The sequence below is a fragment of the Lutjanus erythropterus genome, chromosome 3, assembly GCF_056507025.1.
Source record: "Lutjanus erythropterus isolate fLutEry1 chromosome 3, fLutEry1.hap2, whole genome shotgun sequence".
In the NCBI taxonomy this organism is placed as follows: Eukaryota; Metazoa; Chordata; class Actinopteri; order Lutjaniformes; family Lutjanidae; genus Lutjanus; species Lutjanus erythropterus.
In genome coordinates, this window is record NC_139319.1 from 40339893 (window position 1) to 40362660 (window position 22768).

Below are 22768 nucleotides of genomic sequence, written 5' to 3' on the forward strand. Positions count from 1 at the left end.
TAAAATGGCTGCTCACTGTGAAACTACGCTGTGAAATGAAAAAATGTAACAACTCTGTCAGATGGAAAATCTGACATCTACATGTAATAAAAAATGCAATCACTAGGAGGTTTAATAGCAAAGAGTTCATTTATTCATTTTCTGTAACTGCTTATTCCATAAGAGTCGCAGGCTGCTGGAGTCTATCCCAGCTGACATTGGGTGAGAGGCAGGGTTCACCCTGGACAAGTCGCCAGTTCATCGCAGGGCTGACACATAGACAGACATCCACTCACACTCACATTCACACCTACGGGCAATTTAGAGTCACCAATTAACCCAGCATACATGTCTTTGGACTGTGGGACGAACCCGGAGAACCCGGAGAGAACCCACGCAGACACAGGGAGAACATGCAAACTCCACACAGAAAGGCCCTGCCCCAGCCAGCTGGGGGATTCAGACTAACCACTGCACCACCGTGCCGCCTGATAGCAAAGAGCTTGTTCTTTTAAAATATATTTTCCAGCATAATTGAAGAGTAAAATCGAAACCCACCTACAGTTTTGTCTCAATTCTCAAGAAAGAGTGAAATGGCAATTTGCATGATAATAAAGAAAATCAAAACAAAACGGTTATCATAATCATCCACTTATAGAGATCAGTTGTAAGAAGTTTCCACTGTATTAAGAAGAACTTTTGCATCTGTGCAGATAGGTTTGTGTAGTTATGAACTATGGCTTGTTTCAAGCTTAAGAGACCCTTGGTTTGTCCGGGATGATGATGTGATGAGACGATCCTTCATCTTCTGAAATCTGATGTGGTCCGCCACCAGAATAATCAAGGCCAGGCCAACTACAGCAGAGATAGCCAGTCGTACCGTAGCTTCAGTCTCACACCAGCTGCTAGCCTCTGCTGAGGGAATGAGATTGAAAGAGTACTGCTTGGACCTTTGAAGACAGTCTCCCTGAGTTTGTTACAGTGCCAAAACACCAAGAGTTTAGGGATTTAGATGAAACATTAGGTGCTTTAACAAAATCAGGGACTAAAGATTTAAATTACTGAGTTTGATTTGTTTCTGATTTATTCACAAATCATGAAGCATTCAACAATACAGACTATCCAAGATATTAATATTCATGGTTTTCTCCAGGGTCAGTCTCATTATTTTGCTGTCCACTGCACAGCTGTAACAGAGACAGAGAAGAGGAGCATTGTGTTCCCATGTTCTATCATCATCATACCTCTGTTTTTCAGACCTGCGTCCTCTGTTTGGAGTTTGGTGGCCTTTTCTTCCACAGGGTTTGCAGCCACACAGCTGTAGTCGTCTCCATCAGTTGACTCTATTTCAAGAGAAAGAGACAGCCTGGAGGACAGATCAGGACTGCTCGTCTGTTTCAGTCTCTCTCTCCCTCTGTACCAGGACAGGACCAGCTCTCTGCTGTTCTCCATGTAGCACTCCACTGTGGCAGAGCTGCAGCTGGTGTCGAGTGAAGATGCATTGACCTTGATGGATGGAGGGCGGACAGAGCCTGGAGAAAGATGAAACAGTGTTTTTAATGTGATTTTATTATTGGAACTGAGAACTTTCTGGAATAGAAACCGTCTTTGACTGTTGGTACTGAGCAGCTCAGGGCTGTCAGAGGAGAACTATGACATTATGAGTAATATACCCAGTGTGAGATTAAAAGACTGATCGCATCATCCAACTTGCCCCAGAATTTTGACTTTGGACTGTGTCACCCATTTTTGGTCGCCAGCTGTCAGTGTTATAGACCCTTTTACAGCCAACATCATCAAAAAGCTGCATCCAGACAAGTCATCAAGCTGCAAATGTTTAAACGTTGACCAGCACCAAATTCACCAAAAGGTCTAGTTACTGTGTATTTGATATGTCAGAATTGATATTTCACTGGTCAAATGAAGCTCAGCGTAAGTTCAGTCAAGAAGACCATCTTTATGCCTCATCTATTCACAACTCTCTCACTCTCTTTCCTGCTCATTCTCAATCACCCTATTATGGGTGTTCACTTTTCAGTTAACCAACCACACGTAGCTGTGGTCTCCATCAGCCAATCAAACTTTAAAATCTTTTCTCCTCTCTGCTGTCAGCAGCTATCATTTCAGTGCAGAATTGTTGAGACCCTCCTCCACACCATTCACCTCCAGTTCTTCATATCCAGGGCCCAGGTTGAGCTCATCAGAGGTCCAGTCCTCGTCACATCCAGACTTTCAGCCATTCTTTCACCACCAGTGTCTAGACTCCATCAGGGGTTTCCTACATTAATCACGGCTTCACTACCCCCCATACATGATGACAGGCCTAATTGCCAAAGCCTTTCCACATTTGAATTTGAATTGAACTTAAGTTGTTCAGAATTCTGACAGACAGCATCTATGGCTGCAAGCTATTAAACATGTTGATAAAAGGGTCTATATATTTCAACTATAAATCAATACTCTCATGTGCATTCAAACAGGTGGTCACTGTAAACATTCCCCTGTTTATACTGGCTGTGAAGAAATTCCTTCCTATTGCAATTCTTTCATTTTCTATCCCTCCACCGAAGCTGAGCAAGGAAACACTGTGTAGAGCAGTGAAAAAGGTCATGAGGTCATGAAATATAAATACATAAACTGTTTTTAAGTTTCAATTTTATATATTTAAAATTACTTTAAAATATTTAAGATTGGTTTTAAAAACGACCTATCTGACCTAGATTAACAGGTGTTCAACCATATTGGGTGACCTGCCACATTAAAATTGGAACGTATCTTATCATCCCTGCGATGAACTGGCGCCTTGTCCAGCGTGTACCCCGCCTCTCGCCTAATGTCAGCTGGGATAGGCTCCAACCCCCTGTGATCAAATTGGGTATTGGCATTCTTAAGTTTGGGAATGTCTGGTGCAGAGACACAGAGTGAACTCTGAGCCTTCTAACACTGCGCTTCACTTCAGCAGAACTTTAGTAGTAAAGTTTTTTGGGGGGTTTTTCACATAACAAGGACTATAGATTTTGCATCACTTATGCTGACACTCTTTCAGAGGGTATCTCTTCACAGCTAGTATGAACAGCAGGAAAGATTACAGGAACCAGCAACCTTTTCAATGTACATATGTGAGCATTGAGTAAGGACTGTCTTCAAAAAAGGTGAACTTATCCTTTAATGATTATTTCAGTTCCCGAAAGACCAAGGTGAAACTGTCAGAGTCATGAGGCAGAAGAAGTTCTGCCCTGGAACATGGGACAGCTGGAGCACTTGGTGAGACATCATCACTGTCTCAATGAATTTGTGTCTCAACAAAAAAAAAACCTTGTTGAGATTTAAATACCACCTGGTTGAGATACAAATAACACCTTGTTGAGATGCAAATAACACCTTGTTGAGATGCAAATAACACCCATTTGAGCTGAAATGAATGCCTGTTACAAACACAATTAACACATCAAGGAGATGTAATTAATGCCTCATGAGATGTGCACTGTGCCTAGTTGACATTCAGATAATGCCTGTTTGAGACACAATAAACACCGTAATAAACAGAATTAAAACATCAGTTAGACACAATTTTTGAGGCTTAATTTATACATCATTGAGGAGCACTTAAAGGCTCAAGTTGATGCAATAAATAGCTAGTTGACATATGATCTCATTAGACTGTATTTGACACCTCATATCCTACATTTCTCTGGAAATGAACCTGTCTTTGCATTTGTCTCCTGGCTGGTGTGTGGTTTTGTGGTGCAGTACTGAGAGTTCCTGTGAAATCAGCTTCACACGCATTGTTTCATTTGTTGAGATATCCTCTGTCCCTGTAATGGTTTTAATTGTCATAAATATCTGTCTAATCTCTCTCTGTCTGTCTCATCTGCTCTCTCGTGGGGGTTGAATGACACACATAAACAGCGTATTATCAGCAAAATGTATCAAATATTAAAGAACATATAATGCAGAATGGTCCTTTGTTGTATCAATATATTATATTGTTGGATCTGGATATATTACTTTAATGCTGTAGTTGGTTGGGGACAAGCTAAGTTGAACTACTATGTTGTTTTGTGAAGGTATGAAGTAATCTATCAATATCATGTGTAGAAAATGACTGCATGCAAGTTGTAAAATTATACTAGCAGATAACAAAGTACTGAACACAATGCAGTAATACAGTGTTGATGACCTGTGCCTATTTTTATAGAACTTACAAACTGACTAAAATAAATAGAAAAAAACACATCATCTAAAATCTACCATGTTATGAACATTGTTCTTTTAATGGGGTCCCTTCACATTCATTTATCTATATGACACTGTGGGAACATGTATATGTTAGAGCTGTGGCCAAGTTAAGACAGTTTCTTTGTAAATATACTGGAAACTTTTTTCGTGTCTGCAGGAAGTGGTCTCATCTTATGAAAAGCAAGGAGGTGGGTGGTCAGGATGTGTAGAATATACATGAAATTCACACTACAGGGCTTGTGTATTCTCACTGCAAACAACAACCTGAGAACAGTCACACAACAGCTATTCAGCTACTCTATGTACCCTAATTTAGGCAACCCTAATACCCTAATAGCCAGTGTGGCTATATACACCCAGGTAAAAATATTCTTGCATAACAACACTGGTAATAATAATAATAATAATAATAATAATAATAATAATAATAATAATAATAATATGTCGACAGTGAACATCTTAAATTTTCACTGATTCTAGCCTTCTAAAATCAAGAATCTTTCTAAAACATATTTTATTGTTGTACCTTTATTTTGAAGCACAAAAGCCCAATATAAAGTCTCAATGAAGAACCTGCGATAACACATAAATATTTACTATTGTTTGTTATTTATGATGTGAGACCATCCATGAGTCTAATGTGAATAAAGCTCAGTTCAGCTGCAGAGAGCTGTCAGCTGTACTCACCATAGACAGTAAGGTGGAACAAGCAAGAAAAGACGTTGGTGCCTATGGATTGGTACATGTAGACGCCAGAATCAGTGACTCTGAGCTGGGTGATGGTCAGAGCTCCGGTCTGACTGTCCAGCTGCAGTCTGTCTCTGAAACGCTCATCGTAGTCACCCCTCACCTCCATCTTCTTCACCGTGGCGATACGCATGTTGGGTTCCTCAGGTCCGTAAGTCCACAGTACCTGAATCCTATTGTTATTTGTGGGTTCTCTTGCCTGTAGGGTGACATTTGCGCCCTCTCGTGCTTTCACATCTTCCTTTTTTTCATCTGCACACACACAACACAGCAGAACTGAAAGAGAAGATATGTGGCTGTCAGACTGTTTTGTTCCTGATGAAAACACAAATGTTTTGTTGACTGAATTACATCAGAGGTGGAAAATATCACAAGGAGATTCAACTCAAGTTTAGTTTTTGGCTTAGTGTCAGCATCAAGGTCAGTCTCATAATCTCAAAATAATGATTTACTTTTTCAAAATATTGAGTTATTGAGATATTAAGTCATTTTCATATAGTTCCCCATTATTCTGAGACACTAGCTCAATATTATATGATAGGGGAGACCAGGGGCAAATGTAAATTTTTTTTTATTTCCTTCATAACTCACAGATTATTTGAAATAGTCATCTTGTGATATGAGAAACATACATATGTGCACTAATTAATAATACAATTGATACATTGTCCCCAGTAAGGACAAGACTGTAATATTAAATTTCATGCAAGAAGTCAGAGTGTTACCACTGTTTATAATTCAAGTTTTTTATTGACTTGAAAGGCACGGTACATGACATAAATATATTAATTTCCGGTCATACGAGAATAAAAGGCACATATTTTTTTATAATATGGAGGTGGGCTCCAGTCCATGAAAAAAGAAAAGTAAATAAATAAATACATGAATAAGTAAATAATGCAAATAAGTCTGTAAGAAAAATGCAGGGAACAGACTTACAACCAAAAACATGTCAAACACATGTCCCTATACATCGCTCTGCAGGGACAATTAATCCCCGTACAAGTTAATAACTTTGTGGGCCTATCTTCTGTTTTTATGTGAGTCCATAAGCAGTCCAAAGGAGACACTCCTTTCTCCTGATCATCATTTATACTACTGAGCATACTCTCATAAGATGCTATTTCCACCATTGCACTGGACCATTCTTTCAATTCTGGGGCCTTTGTTCTCTTAGGACAACTCAACAGACAGTTATTAGACCAACAATAATAACAGAAAATGCACACTTGGATACGTTTGGTATCTGCGACTGGTCCCCCAATAAACACAACATTGGACTTAAGGGGATTTCTGATCCAGACCAACTACTTAGAATATCCAACACTTTAATCCAGAGTGGTCTGACCAAACTACATGCCCATATACAGTGTAGGAAAGTCCCTATTTCAGTTTTACATTTCCAACAGCTATTGTTATTTAACAGCTTCATTCTGTAGAGTCCCAACGGTGTATGATAATATCTGTGCAGTACCATATATTGTGTGAGCTTTCTCTTCGCTTCTTTCATATATTTACCACATCCTGACATGATTTTAAACCATCTGATATCTTCAGTTTCTTCCCCAAGATCCCATTGACAAATCAATTTCACATTAAAAGATACATCGCACAGGAGGGAATTAGTTACTTTATAAAATTCTGAGGCCTTGCGATTTTCCGGGGGTAATTTGTAAACACAGTATTTTTCCAATACATATTGCAGGGTTATGCCACAATGAGGAGTATCTTTGTAAATTATGTGATAATTTTAATATTTTATGGACTTTTATCCACACATCTCTTGAATGCAGAAGGATTGGATTTGTAAAATGACTTATTTGAGATAAAGCAACAAGAGGATTAAATGGTGAGTACAGCTTATATTCAGTGTCCATCCAGGCTGCTTTATCTCCTGCTTCATCCCAATATTTTTGCTATTTTAGCCATTTCAAAAGATAAGTGGTATAATCTTGGTTCAGGAAGTCCCAAACCCTCTTTTCTCCTTGTGAACACCTTGTGAGCTTATTCAGTTTGATCCTGGATCTTTTTCCACTTCACAGAAAACGTTTTATTTTGTCATCCAATTTTTTAAATATAGTAGATGGTATTTTAATTGGAAGCATCATCATAATATAGTTAAGTTGGGGAACCAATGTCATTTTTATTATGCTAATTTTTCCCCATAATTTAAGTGTTGTGTCTCACATAAAAGCTCACCTGAAAGTAATCACATTACAACTGTAATATCTAATAATGTTACTAAGGTTTTTTGTATGTGGTTTGAATTCTTTCAAATGTCAGACATCGTCTGCATTCAGAGCAAAAGGCTGTCTGTTTTTTCAGAAGATAAGGCAGCTCTTCAGAGATCTGATTATTTGAATTGAGTTTAAAATGATTTTGTTTTACAAATAACAGTAAAAACAAATTCATGACTACTACATGCTGTTTAGTAACATCATTATGCAGACTCCAGTGTCCCTGATAGGAAGAAGTTCTATTTCAAATTAAACCCCAAAACCCCCCAGAAGAAATTAACATTAACTAGCTCAATTAAAAAACAATGTGAATTATGAATACAAGGTAGTTGATTTTAATCTCTGTGAAGTGAGCTGACTCTTTTTAAGGATGAAGTTTCCTCTTTTCTTCAAAGGGTTAAGAAGAAATAAAACATAATTTCCTGAAATGAAACTGATTCTGTTCCACTGGATTACTTCAGAAGCCCTCATGTTTGCTGTTACCATGTAGCTCTGATCACAAAACAACTCTTACTTGTGTGCATCATCATTTTGACTGAAACTGTCAAATATGCAGTTACAGTGATGTATGTATATATATGTAAGCCAAGTCTCCTCACAGAGATCACAGAGCTCTGAGAGAATAATATTTGAGCTGAATAGAAATAAATGTTTCGTCTGAATTGTAAGAAATTTAAACGACACTTAGTTTTGACAGTAGTCAGTTATCTGCCACTGCATGTTTAGCTGCACCTTCTGGACAGATCTGTTGCAGTATAGCCAAACTGCTTTGTTGAACCTCAAAAATGGTACAAAAAACAGTTTAAAAGGTCACAATTTTTACACGCTCAATTAAATCAAAAAGGATCCCAGAAACCTGTTGAATCTGGCAACATTGTACACAATTACTAAGAAAGAAACAGATTATTTTAACAGCAGGAAATACTACATTTTTTGCTTACCAACTGTGACATGGACAGCGAGGTGTTTCCTTCTTAACTGAGGCCCCATGTTGTCGCACAGTCAGTGTGTAATGACAGAAGGTGACAGTTTGCAGCTGCTGATCAGTGTGTATATCACCAGGGTCTCCTCTAGTTGCTGTAGATTTTCATCATGCAGCTCCACCTTGGGGCCATGTTCATTCACTGATACAGGCTTCAGCCGCTTCTGAAGACAATTGTCACCATCAGTCTACAAAGTGGATCTAAAGATGCAAACAAGACGTGGAAGTGAATAAAAAAAAAAATAAAACTTTACTGAACATACTGGCACAAAAATAGCAAAGGGCTGCTGGAAGTCCAGGTAAAATATCCAACAAAGAAGATGCCAATGTCCATGAAACAACAAAAATACTGAGGAGAAAACACCAAAAAATGTATCCAAAAAAGACCACAAGAGAACACTAGGGAGTACCATGTGAATGAAGACGGATGGTGCATTCATGTGCTCCACAGACAGTCCCAGTTACTGAGATGGGAAGTTATTACTCTTACTTTGGTGTGTTCATGTGCTTTTAAGTCATTGGAAGCATAATGCATACTGCTAATGGTAGGGAGTACAGGTGTAATGTAGGACACTTGTTATCAGGGTTAATACCAATACATAACATTTAAAATTAATCTAGGTCACATATGTGGACAGCAACAGTTACAACTTAACACTATATTACAAATTACATGTGATCAAAAAAGTTATGCAACACCTGAATTCATAAAAGGTTATCAACCAAACATTTTCTCTCATTCTCTACATTTCTACATGTATGACGAACAAAACAAACACAACAAAAAGATGGGAAAAAGACAAAGACTGTAAGTAAAGAGAAAGAAAACACATGAGGGAAGACATTCCAAAATAAAACAGCAACTGAACAACAAATCCCAAAACCATGACAATAATATTGCTGAAGCTCCTTACAATGTTGAGCTGTAACCACGACTGACCCACTTTAACAAACAATAAAAAATTGGCCCCACATTATAAGCCTTTTAAACCCCAAACTTCTTTTTCTCCTTCTTCTTGTTCTCCCTCCTGATTTTACCAGGAGACTCATAAGTTTTATTGCCCTATTCCTGTTTCCACCTGAGATCACACTTTATTTCTCACAATTTCTGACAGTTTTTCAAACCTTTTTTTTTCCTTTTTATTATCACAATTTGTGTCTGACAGTATGCAGTGTGTATAAGCCCTGTGCAACTCTAAAAGTCTGTTGTTTCCACCCAAACAACAGCGACACCAGACCAGAGTTCCTGAGAAGAACTCTTGTTTCTTAAGGAACCTTTTCAAGGAAAAGGGCATTTTGTCAAAACATCCGCATGAATTTTCTTTTATGGGTAGGGAAAAAAATAAATGTGTGAAAGAAAGCTGACAAATATTAGTTTATTCCAGAGTTTCACACAAGTTCCCACAAGAGGGACAAATTATTCTGTATGCTTTCCTGAGAATCAGAAGTAAAATTAAAAGTATTTAACATAAAAATGCTGTTGCAATGTCATTATTATTTTATTATTTTGATTTTTAAAAGTCTCCAAAATGCAAGAAACACAGTCTCTGAAACTCAGTTGTTTTGGTTTCGAAATCATACCTGTTTTTGAGGTCTCAAATTGGTAAGCATGATCTGCAGGCCCATTTTGCCCATGAATGATTTAATTAGAGGCCTGCTGTGAGAAACTTGGATGTGATGCTGGTCATTTCTGCTTAATGTAGACACTAGTTCGATCAACTAACAGTTACTTACTTAAGAAGTTCCCCTTCTTCTAGCTCATAGACTAAATGTATTTTTATCCTGAATTGGTGATATGTAGTTATATTGCCTGTGATAGTACCCTCTTGACTGTAACTATTTGCAGATGTTTATCACCTTGTGCATGTTGGGTGGTTAACCACACCTAAAATACTACTACTACTACTACTACTATAGTAATTTGAAAAGAAAAAAGTTGCTGAAAATTTTGCTGTGATTGAATCCAATGCACTGGCTAGTTAATATCTGATTCAAATCATCAAAATGTTTTAAGATCATCAATAAGAGAAAACAGGAGCATGGGGCTGAATAATGAGGACAGGTTTTGGTTTGCTCATACTGAAACCCTCCCAACCGTCTCACTTTTCTCTGACTGTGGTTCCCCCGCCCTCCCGCCCTCCCTCCCTCGTCTTTCACATGCCTAGATTTTCCTTTTTAACACTCTCTTCACATCCTCATCCATAGCTTCACTTTCTTCGCATTATTCTGTCTGTTGTCATTCTCCTGATCTCACCACTTGACTGGACAATCAGCTGAGCAAGTAAGTAAACACTTTCCTTTCTCATGTACATTTGTTTAGTCACACATGTTCACACAGTCTGAAACACGTGTTAGCTTCTTTGCTGATGATGTGATCATTTCCCGCTCAATTTGTCTGTTGTCTTTCATCTGCTGTTTGCCTTTCTTGTAACCAATTGATCCACTTTTTTGTACTTTCTTTCTACTACCCTTTCTAATGAAATAACCCGTCTGGACAACCATTTGACTCTCCCTCCCTTCAATCTCAGCCCTTCCTTCATTCACGAGTTCTCTTATTTTAAAATTCCCTCTTTATTTTATTTGCTCCAGGTCACCTGAACCCTCTGTAATTTTGAGTGAAAATATCTAAATGTGTTTTACCATCTTAGTGAAATATAGATTATAAATGAGACATAGAAAAATATAGTAAAATAGATTTATGAAATAAGGTTAGGTAGATCTTTTCCAGAATTATAAAATGTCACTCATACAAAGGAAATGTCACTAAATATCACAAAATTCAATTGAGGTCAAAATAATGGCTTTATATACTTGAAATAAAAAATATGCAGTAAGAGTATCATGAAATCACCAAAATCATGGAAAAGGCACACAGAAATGACTCTTATCATAACAAATGAATGTAATCATCAGGTTTGTGAGTGTTCTGTGTGTTACCAGTCTGTGTCTGAGTGTGATTCAACTGGAAAGTCAAAAAGTCTGAACATACGACAGCTTCTACTGTGAATATGAAATATGGCTACAATTAACAACTTACACATATGTACAGTACAAGCAGTACTGATAGTTGTACCTGTGACAGTGGCAACTGTATGAGTAGTAATGACAGTGTCTTTTTCCATTGCTCCAGAGTCCAACCTTTATGCTCCCTAGCAAATTGAAGCTTTTTTTCTGATACGTGTTTACACAGCTGTTTAGTTCCAATCCCTTGACTTCCCTTCACATTGTGTGTGTGTGGAAATTGTCTTACTTTCACCATTGAACATGTGTGAGTTGATTTTGTTTGATTTGATTTCAGCAAATGTTTAAGTAATCTCCAATCACTATCATTCAAGATTTTTTTTCCCTCCACATTTCTTCCAGGAAGATGATGGTTCACCACTATATGTCTTCTGACATATTGTTGTTTAAGAAATGAAAAGCTCCTCACTGCATCAGTCAGGGTTAAATAACTTGTTGCCAGCTGAAATATATTAATCACTACAGTAATTATCCAATGGAAGGCTCTGACCTATTTGTTAAGTTAAATACAGGTGGTGACTTTTTTGGGGGGACCAGGCTTATACAGTTATTTATATTCATACTGTACATTTATACACTCAGGGAATAATTCTACTTTGCAATTTTTAAACTTTGCATCAGGTTGGCTTTAAACAGCAGCAACAAGGTGGTGATGATAATATGGTTGACATCTACATAAAAAGTTAGACATCTGGAAGCACTGTCCATCAGCTTTGACTGTGTTCGTGCACAAAACATCATCAATGTAAACACAGTCTTCCTCCCCTCGTCCTGCTGGAGTTTTATGTGTTGCTTCCTGTCAAGCTCAAAACTGGTCTGTCCGTCACGTGTAACAGCTTGATCTGGGATGATGTGTTGGAGCAGGTTTCTGTACGAGGTGTGGGCACGACAGTGTCTAGTTTCCCATTGCCCGGCCAGCCAGAGTCCCATTCATTTTCCTGACCACACATTAGCCAGGAGTAGCATTAAGTCCAAGCTGGGTTAGCATGGCTCCTATCCCTGCTCACCTACACTCCCTCTGGGGTGGTCCATGGTGGTGCATCCAGCTGATTTTGCTGGGTGGTCAGTAGATGCTGTGTGCATTGTTGATGGACTCAAGAACTGCTGTTCTTTAATCCAAACCCCATACTTCCTTTTCCAATGTCTACATGTGTATTTCTGTCCTAGGTGATGCGTGTTTCAGCAATAAAGCTGAAAAAATTAAAGAGATTAAAAGAGAAAAGTAGCATAGTTTGAAGGAGCTCATGGCTGCAGTATCTACATGGGCCGGTTCTTGGGATCTCCGAGATGATTCAGCCACCAGAGGAGTTAAAATATATATCTGGAGAAAATTAGGAATTAAACTACAATTTTGATATCAGGTTTGGAATCACATCAAGAACATGTCAGATACTTTTCAATGGTTAAAGGCGGTAGAATGAGTGAACATATGAAAAGCCTCTGTGGTCTACTGAATCAAAGAAGACATGTTGATGCATCACAGTGATGCCCGTTAGAGAACCAGCCGCTTACTGACGGTTGCTTGTAGGTGCAAACAAGCTGCAGAACTTGATTTCCTGTTGTTTCGTGTGTGACACAGAGGAATGAGGCACACTGAAACAACCACATCCTGACCCCTGGGTATATGTGTGTTACTGTTTCCTGTGTGTCTTCTTTCTGTCCCCTTCAGTGTTCTTTCTCACAGGGGATGGAACCAGGCTGCATACAGTACATGTTGTGTACCAAAGGCTTGTGAAATACTCCAGAGAGAGTTGTATTCTTTTCTAAATGCTATAATCATCATCAAATCGAAGTGTAACAACTCAGTCTTGAAGATGACAGCAGGCTCTACACTGTAAATGCAAACATTTAAATCGAATAGTGCCTTTCAGCAAGGCTGGAAGTCACTAATTACAAACACTATAATTACAGTAATTAAGTAGGGTTTTTTGGATACTTGTACTTGCATATTTTTAAAATCATAATTGAGTACTGAGTACAATTAGAATTATTATCCAGACACCAATAAGGTTATGTGATTGCAAACGGGCTAATAAAAACAATGACATGTGGACGAAAAACAAAACAGGTCGCTGCACAGGTTTGGAATGTGGGTGGTAATGGCTTATGATGAATAATTAATTAAAAATATATTAATCAACATTTAATCTATAGTCTAGAAATGACGGTGGTGTTTGGTGGAACCATTTGTTGAATAAGGAAACTTAAAATGACAAAAAAAAAATGAAAATGAGTTTTAAAAAAATGTTTTGTATCTTATAAATAAAAAATGAAATCGATTGTTAATGTGTTCAACTGTCAGTTAAGGAAAATGCACAAAATATGCAACCCTAGTCTGGAGAGGTGCAACAGCAATAGTAATATTAAATATTCTTCTAACACTCGTACTTTTACTTGTAACTGAGTTAGATTAGTAATGAAACAGTACTTGTACTATGGTACAGATTTTCAGTACTCTTTCCAGAGTTTAAGAGTCATGCACAAATTCACACTGCTAAGCTCTTTCACTTACTCTTCACAAGCTGATTGGCTTCTTTTAAGTAAACTTGTTTGAATTCACAGTGTACCTGCAGTTTTGACATATATATGTGGTTTTGGTCTTCACTTGTAATGTTGGTGTACTGTTCCACTTCTGTCCGTGGCATCGCTGTCATTCAGAGAGAGTGACTCATTTTAAAAGTGGACTCTATTTTTAAATCTTGACTCACAGGCTCACCCACATCTGACCTTAACATCATCCAAATGACCAGTGATGGTGTGACATACTGAAGGGCTGCTTGATTTAGATGAAGGTAAAGAGAGAGTTAGCACTTTACAAACTTTAGCTGTTCAGAGGCGTTAGCTTTCTGGCTATTAGCTGGGCCAAAGACTATATGAACTGAGTGGACCAGAAATATCCCTTGCAGCCAAGTTGTATCTGAGGTTTGTCCTATTTACTAGACTAATGAACCACATCTACATTGCAGAAGAACCATACAGCAGGATGTTTTATAAAGACAAAAAGACTAAATCTAACTCGCATTCTGGGTTTTTCCCTACATATTAATCCACCCGCGATTCAGTTTTCACAGCAGCAGAGAAGCTGTGTGTGGAGGAGACTGTTGTTAATGACGGAGTTTATTACAACAGAAACTAACGTGATGGTTAATGACATCGACACCAACCAGATGCACTTATAAAATTAAACAATTGTCTATACGTAAAACAGGAGAGTCTGTGTTTCTCTGTGAGAAACTTTCAGATCTTCTCACAGCAGAGTGAACAGGTGAGGGAGGAGAGGAGGGCAGACTGATCACTTATCAATCACTGATACCGTCGTCCTCTCGGACTGATTAAAAACATAAAAATGTCAAAGTTGGTGTCAAACCAAACCTGGGTGTCCACACAAATAAAGTCTTTGTGTAAAACACTGCAGAGTTTAACATTGTGCTGTTTACAGACAGTCTGCTGTCTGTAGTTTGACAGAGAGACAGAGGGTCGTGTCTAGAAGGGAACCATAGACCTGCGAAAGATCGCGCGAGTTTGATTATTTTAGTAGAAATAACAAACACAAATCTCGTGAGAATTGTGCAAATAAAGAGTTACCTTCTAGACACGACTGAAAAAGGTGCGCAGCTCCAAAGATATAAAATCATGTCGTGGTGTCGATGTTTTTAATGTGGCGGGCCGCCATAAATAAAACTATTCACTGATCCACAGAGAGTCACTGAAACACTGATCACTGACCTGCTGTGATGGAAAAAATACTCACATTCTTTATTCAAGTAAAAACACTAATACCACAATGTAAAAATATCTGATTACAATTTAAAAATCTTGCATGTTATTGAAAAATCAACATTTTTAATGCTTTTGTTGTACTTTAATGGTATTCTTATTGGTATTTTTTGATGACTAAATACAGACCTGCAAACTCATAAGAGGAGAAAAAGGTGGCATGTTGGTAAACCAGTCCCCTGTCCTCTGTCCCCTGTCCTCTGGGGGTCTGGGAGCGTCTGTCCTGCTCCAGAAGAAAAATGTTGTGATTTTAACAAAACATTCTGGTGACTGTCAGTTAAAAGAGTTAGTTCACTCTCTTCTGTTTGTGGTTTCTGCAGAACCAAAATGAGTTTGACACCCCTGATTTACAGGTTCATTTTAAAATGCTGATGTATTTTGAGCCTGTCGCCGATCATCTGAACATCATCCTCTAGTTGTATTTTCTAAAACATTTCATGATGTATCTGATTTTATCTGTATTCATTCTCTCGCTGCTGATCATCTTTTCTCTATTCCTTATTTTTAAAACTGTCCTTAGTGCTTGTTCTTGGTGGGAACTGTTGGACAGAGGTGGAAAAAGTACACTCTTTATTCAAGTAAAAGTACAGATAATTGTGTAAAAAAATACTTCTTTACTCAAGTAAAAGTGGAAAAGTACAGGCTCTGAAATATACTGAAAATGTAAAAGTAAAAAGTCGTCCTCTAAAGGACATTTCTAGCAGGTGTTTCTGTACAAAGCTAAGTGAACCTCACCTTTTCACAGTGGAGTCCCCCTGTTTTGTCTTGTTACGTCTTATATGCTGTTTTCGTGATGGTACGTCTTTAATGTTGTTTTGATCTTGTTACCTTTTTTTGGCTTGTTTTGTTTTGTGGCTTTTCATCCTTTTTGGTCTTGTCACATCAGTTGTTGCATTGTTACATTGTTTTTTGTATTTACATGTCTTGTCATGTCATGTTACATCTTTTACGTTGTTTTTCGTCATTCTGTCTTTTATGCTGTTTGTGTCTTATTAGGTCCTTTATGTTGTTTTCATCTTGTGACCTTTTTTCATCCTGTTTTGTTCATTTTTCATCTTATTATGACTTTTCTTTGTCTTGTTAAGTCTCTTAAGCTGTTCATGTCTAATTTGGTCTTTTATGCTGTTTTTGTCCTTTTATGTCTTTTATGTTGTTTTCATCTTGTTGCTATTTTCTGTCTAGTTTTGTTCATTTTTTCATCTAGTTACGTCTTTTTCATCTATTTACATCCTCTTATGTCATTTTTCATCTTGTTACTTCAGTTTTTAGTCTTGTTATGTGTTTTTCTGTTTTGTTATGCCATTTTTGTCTTTTTTGTCTTAAATCCTTCATCTTTGTTTTGTTACCTCTGTCATGCATGATAGGTACCGACGCATATACTAAAGAATTGTCTTTTCTATGTGTTATAGTCTTGTCCATTTAGGTTGACATTGGTCTTTCAGAAAAATTAATACTCAAGTAGAGTACAGATACCTGGAATATATACTTAAGTAAAGTAACACATACATGTACTTAGTTACTTCCTACCTCTGCTGTTGGGTCTGCGTAAATAATCTCACAAAGTGTATCGCCTTATCTGTTAACATCTGTTCTGACTTGCTCTGCAAATAAAAGCGAAGTGAATTCAACTAAATAATAATGTCTTTACAGCTTTATGCTTCCATTATTTAACCGGTATGTCTGTGTTTTGTCTTTTTACTGACCCACACAGTCACCATGAAGACCAGGGCCATCCTCGCTGTGACCTTATTTATGATGATATTCCTGATTCCTGCATCTTCTGCTGATAATCAAACACAACACAACGACACTGCTTCTACCACCTCTATCCCGAACACCATGACCACACTTTTTGAAGGTTCTGTAGCAGAGTCCAGTCAGTCTAATCTGGAAGGACAGAATACCGCCTCCTCTGCAAGACCATCATCACCTTCGACATCATCCATAATGACATCACATTCCCAAACAACCAACCAGCCTGGCCGATTTTCCTCCACAGTAGCGAACAATGCCACAAGCTCTACCTCCTCTAAATCCAAATACAACAAGTTAACAATTTTCTTGATTCTGTTGTCCATCATGGTGCTGATGCTGTGTGTCGGATGTCTCCATGCCATGAGAGATCGCGAGGACAACTCTGTCACCGGGTTCTTTCTGGATGTGAGGAACAGGGTGAGGGATGCAGTCAGAAACCTGGAGGACCGTGTTGGGCTGCGTCTCTGGCCAGGAGGGAAGAGGGGGGAGGAGGAGGAGGAGGAGGAAGAGGCAGTGGGAAGACAGGGAGAAGAAGAAGGACAGAGGACAGATGACGAGGGAAACGGAGGAGGTCATGGAGAAAGGAACAAAGAAGGGGAGGACAAAGAGGAGGACAGCACTGACTCAGATGACTACTCCAGCATGGAGGGGGACAACCTGAAGGAGAGGGCTCTGAGCAGACAGGAGGAAGAGGAGAGGAAGCAGAGTGGGAACGAGGAAGGGGGAGAAACAAGCAGCGGGAGTGAAGGAGGCCATGGAGCCGAGAAAGGAGAGAGGAGTGGAGAGAGAGGATTAGAGGAGATAGCACTCGTCAGCTGTCCGCAAGAGGACGACGAAAAGGCAGACTTATGTGACGTAACTGTCCTGTAGTGACTGGAAGACGAAGGATAAAATGCCAGGATTATATGAGGGTGAAAATGCTGATCAGGGAGATTTAGAAGGAGAATGATCAGGTCGTGATGGTTTAAATAGATTGTTTCACTTGAAGGTTAAAGATTTTAAATACTGTGATGTCTTTTTAATGTCTTTGAACACTGGAACAAATTATTATAGAAACAAACTAATGTATGTTTAAAATCTTGACAACAAATAATACTGTTTTCTACACAGCAACATGTTCGTTGCAAACTAAGCACACAGCCTTATTGCTGACCTCCACGAAAAAATACTTAACAGTCCATGACGTATTAAACACTCGACATTGAGCATCAACCTCACGCTTTTTAGTGTTCATTTGGTGACTCCAGTGTTTTCCTCCATCAACTGTTCCACGAACAAAATTAAAATCCCTATTCGCTCAACCTGCCGTGGGCGTGTCTCAGTCAGTGTAATTCAGAAAATGTTGTACTTTAAACCTTCTAATGTGTGAGAATACAGTCTGTGTGCATTTGATGATCTTCAAATAAACTCTTAAATAACTTCAGATGTCTTCATTAACCCTCTGGTACCCATTATGATGCCAACATTTTTTCTAATTATTTTGTCATGAAAATACCAAGTAAACATAATTTAAAGAAATTATATATACATACACACACACACACACACACACACAATTTATATATGTATATATATGTGTGTGTGTGTGTGTGTGTGTGTGTGTGTGTGTGTGTGTGTGTGTGTGCGTGTGTGTGTTGAGAGGGGTGGTTGTAGCAAATCAGATAGCAGAATGATTTAGAACATCAAGCTTCTGAAGCAAACCCTTTAAAGCTGACATAATGCATCTAACATTGGGAGGATGGTCATTTGAACAAGAGACAGTTAACAAAATATTTATATTCAGTGAGCTGGTCTAGAATTTCCCCACAATATGAATACATTCTGATAATATCTTTTATTTTATCAATAAATGTTGTATAATTACAAGCCTGGTCCTGAATATATATCACATCATGCCAATAATGATGGTAAAGCACACCCTGTAGTGCAGGGGTGGGCAATTATTTTTCCTAAGGGGCCACATGAGAAGCCCTGATTGTTGCCGGGGGCTGCACAAATTTTTGTCACACTGTGCCTCAATTTTATCGTTAAGATTAAATATAGAAAACATACTGTACACTTACTCTTAGTCTTCAGTATTTATTATATTGAAAAGCATAAGAACATTAAATTATGCAGGAGTCTTTGAAAATACTGCACAGGTAATCTAAAGCATCACACCAGGGATGCTGTGGACACAACCCGTCCTGTACACCTGTTTTATGTTTGACAAGAACTGTTAGCTGCATAACAGCCAGGTATAAAATATATCCAAAAAAAAAAGCTCAAATTACAGTTTTCAGATGAAAATATTAGTTTGTTTTTTAATAATCCACTGTGGATTGTCAGTGCCAAAAACAAATAACATGACAAAATAATACTGTTTTGTACACACAGAACAAACATGTGATGCTCGGACACAACTCATCATGAACTCCTGTTTGCATCTTTGACAAGAACTGTTGAGCAACAAAACAAACCTGATGGGAAAAAATCCAGAACAGTACAATATCTCCTGTCCTGACCTATAAACACATGTAGGTTACTTTTTTCAATTTATGAGAACAGCAGTACTTTTGTTTTTTGAATGATTCAGTGTGGATTGTCAATGCCTAAAAACAAAAATCTTCACAACAAATAATACTGTTTTCTACACAGCAACATGTTTGTTGCAAACTAAGCACACAGCCTTATTACTGACCTCCACAAAAAAATACTTAACAGTCCATGACATATTAAACACTCGACATTCAGCATCAACCTGACGCTTTTTAGTGTTCATTTGGTGACTCCAGTGTTTTCCTCCATCAACTGTTCCACGAACAAAATTAAAATCCCCACTTGCTCAACCTGTCATGGGCGTCTCAGTCACCTCAACAGAAGATGCAGCGACTGCAAACATCACTCATGTCGATCAATTGTGACAGGAGGAAGCGCACTCGCGCCACACAAGCATTTCAAAATAAAAGCCAATTTAGATCATTTCATTTGTCTCTGTAGCCTCTTAAGTAAAATGGTGTGGTTTGTCTTCGACCTCGCGAGCCGGATAGAACCATCATACTTGCCGGATCCGGCCTGCGGGTCGTACAATGCCCAGGTCTGCTCGGGTGTAATATTACTTAAAGGAGAGGCAAATTGTGAAGTGCTGTTGTCAGTCAAGGTAGAAAAGCTTTATAAGCTATAAAGGTGCATTTACCATTTAGCATCCATGCTAGGATGAATCTTTAAGTTAATTTGTCCGTAAATGGAAGATTTCAAGATGTCAGTGGCATACAAACAGGATGTTGTTGTTGTTCTATATCAATATTCTATATTTGACATTTCTATTAGACTTGAATGAAGAACACATGCTAATGTTGCTGTTAGCAAATAAGGCACAAGAGTATCACAGTACATCAAACATTGTTTATTATTTAGAACATGTATGTTAATTATAATACAACTTTTCTTTCTTTAAAACATGTTTTCAAAGTAGAAAAAAGAATCATCACTGGGCCTGTGGCCTCTTTACAAATCTGATTGTGTAGCAACAATGAAGAACAAGTATTTCGTTTCATATGTACAGCATGAAGTCATCAACAAAACATACAATGCAAAATGATTAAGACCAGAATGATTAAGACCAGTACACACAGCTGTATTCTGCTGTCAGCTTCAGCAGCTGTCGGTTCTTTTCATGCAGATGGACGGCCAACTATTACCACAGTTATTATTGGACCAGCCCGCTGAAAGACAAAATGTCCACTCATTAATGTCTCACAAGCCCAATAATGATCATAATAATGAGAATTCTTGAGTTTATTAATCTTCATTTAAGCCTGTATCAAACTGTGCAGTGGTCGAGATAAAAACACATTGATAAGTGTTATGATCAAGCTGAATAGATCTGAATAGAAATGTTGTCTTACCTCTGGCATTAACGTGGACACACGGGAAGCGGCTGATAGTATTCACTGAGCTCCAGTAGTTGTAGTTGAAGGAGCTCTGATCAACCCACCTCCAGCCCTGGACACAAGACACATCAAGTTCAGCTCCTCTTAAACATTTCATGTGGACATCTTCATGGATTTAGCTTTTTATTCAACATGTCTGATGGTCTAATAACCTGGAAGTAGAATCCTCCCATCCAGGAGACGGATTGTCCTGATCTCCTGGTGAGCTGCTGGAGGAAACTGTAATCAAACACATCATGGACAGAAGCCAAGGAGGCTCCCAGACTGGCACAGTAGGCCTGGAGGGAGGCACACACACACACACACACACACACACACACACACACACACACACACACACACACACACACATGCAAATGTTATTTTAATATAATAAAATGTAGACTAAGTGTTTTCATGTTAGTTTACAAGATGAACAGCAGAGAAACAGACTTTCAAAGCAGCACTCTGACTGCACGTGTATCTTTAAGAGAAGAATGTAAATTACCGCAGCACTGCTCCAGCTTCTGCCAGAGCTCACATACAGGTAGCAACTGCTCTTGTATCTGACCCAACCAGGGGGACACGAGAAAAAACGACCTGCAGAACAGAACAGAACAGAGAGGGGAGCGCATCAGTACCTGAACACATCATTTGGTGTCATGATATTGAACAGCAGGCTCAGTGTTCAGTGTTTAATTCAAAGACAAAAGACCTTCAGCCGTCTCTCCAGCAGGAAACATCTCAGGCTCTTCCACTAAAGAAAAGAATAAAAACAGTCACATTCTCAGAAAGTTTTACTAATGTGACACAATATGTAATGAATCATCCGTTCAGCTTTTTACCTTCAGGAACAACAACTTCAACTTCATTTTCTCCCACTGAGACAAAAACAGAAAACACAAGCTCAGTGTGATGAGCGACAATCTGTTCCAAACCTTCACATAACATTCATTTAAACTGTATCACAACTGTTTTCTGTGTGAGAACAACTTACTCTGGTTGTTCTCCTGCAGCTCCTGAGGTGCAGCTTCAACTGCTTCAACTGAAAGGAAACAGAAGGATGAGGCTGCTGCCTGTCACATGTCTCTGATTTCATTCATTTATTCATGAATATCTTCAAACTATAAAGTACAGGGCCTCCTGAGGGTCATGTGGTAGAAAAATAATTACTGACAGTGAAATCCATATGAGTGACTGCTGAAAACAGACAGATGAATAATGGAACAATGAATAATAACCAGCGAGGTCTAAATCTAATCAAATGATCTGACCTGCTGCAGCTGTGACAGCAAGAACACCGCTGAGCAAAACACAGAGGATCAGGAGAGCCTTCATGATGAAGACGATGAGGAGGATGAAGGACGATGAAGTGTGAACGTCTGCTGGGAGTCAGAGACAGTCAAACAGTTACAGAATTGACTCACATGGAATGAGACAGACAGAGACAGAGACAGAGAGAGCAGGTGTCTTACCTGTCAGGTAAATGTGAGGTGATGTTCAGGTATGAGCTGAGAGATGCAGTGATGATGAGGAGGCTGTCCTGCTCTTTATATACACACCTGAAGCACAGGCAGCACACAGAGCGGCACGTGAAGGAATGAACTTTGATTGAAACGTGAGTGTGTTTGTGTTGTTGTGTTTTATCCCTCAGAGACTTCAATTTGTACACATGAGGCCAATAAACATTTACTCATATCAGTGACATTTATATGACTGATACAGATCTCACTGATGTGATCTAATGATACAACACTGATGTTAATGATCTAAACAGACCTGACAGCTTTCTCTGAAACACAATGAGACACACAGCTGAAGGTGAACCATGTTATTGGTTAAAGGACACAATGATCAATGATCATTAATTCCAACTGGAAATGTTGCTGTCAGTTGCTTCAGCTGAGCAACTGAAACATGTCAGTACTGCTGGGTGGCACTTTAACAATCAACAGCTGTATATAACATGAACTACAAGACAGACATCTCTGCCACATATTAACACATCTTTTTATTAATATACTGCAAAACAGATACTGGATCTAAATAAATGTTTATATATGTAAACATATACAGTTAATATGTGTTGGTATATGGCCATGTATCAGAGTCCAAGAGTT

At 38.5% G+C, this 22768-nt stretch overlaps 3 protein-coding genes across 4 annotated transcripts; 1 reads left to right on the forward strand and 2 right to left on the reverse strand.

Moving 5' to 3' along the window:
- Positions 1 to 317: 317 nt before the first annotated feature.
- LOC146330640 (CD48 antigen-like) lies at positions 318 to 8587 on the reverse strand. Its single transcript, XM_084716180.1, has 4 exons — positions 8144 to 8587; positions 4906 to 5241; positions 1224 to 1511; positions 318 to 891 (listed from the first exon to the last, which is right to left on the reverse strand). Exons 1-4 carry the CDS (start codon positions 8190 to 8192, stop codon positions 707 to 709), a joined length of 858 nt encoding a protein of 285 aa, XP_084572306.1. The 5' UTR covers positions 8193 to 8587; the 3' UTR covers positions 318 to 706.
- Positions 8588 to 10340: 1753 nt separating this feature from the next.
- LOC146330641 (uncharacterized) lies at positions 10341 to 17806 on the forward strand. The gene is made up of 2 exons (XM_084716162.1): positions 10341 to 10465; positions 16694 to 17806. The coding sequence occupies exon 2, from the start codon at positions 16699 to 16701 to the stop codon at positions 17605 to 17607; it is 909 nt and encodes a 302-aa protein (XP_084572288.1). The 5' UTR covers positions 10341 to 10465; positions 16694 to 16698; the 3' UTR covers positions 17608 to 17806.
- Positions 17807 to 20321: 2515 nt separating this feature from the next.
- Positions 20322 to 22235, reverse strand: LOC146330642 (ladderlectin-like). 2 transcript variants are annotated; one of them, XM_084716168.1, is made up of 9 exons: positions 22124 to 22235; positions 21923 to 22030; positions 21646 to 21693; positions 21494 to 21529; positions 21364 to 21405; positions 21157 to 21248; positions 20822 to 20947; positions 20625 to 20721; positions 20322 to 20441 (listed from the first exon to the last, which is right to left on the reverse strand). In XM_084716168.1, the coding sequence occupies exons 2-9, from the start codon at positions 21984 to 21986 to the stop codon at positions 20371 to 20373; spliced, it is 576 nt and encodes a 191-aa protein (XP_084572294.1). In that variant the 5' UTR covers positions 21987 to 22030; positions 22124 to 22235; the 3' UTR covers positions 20322 to 20370. The 2 variants fall into 2 exon arrangements, with proteins under 2 accessions (XP_084572294.1, XP_084572295.1); XM_084716169.1 differs by having other exon boundaries at positions 21923 to 22033; positions 22124 to 22202.
- Positions 22236 to 22768: the final 533 nt, after the last annotated feature.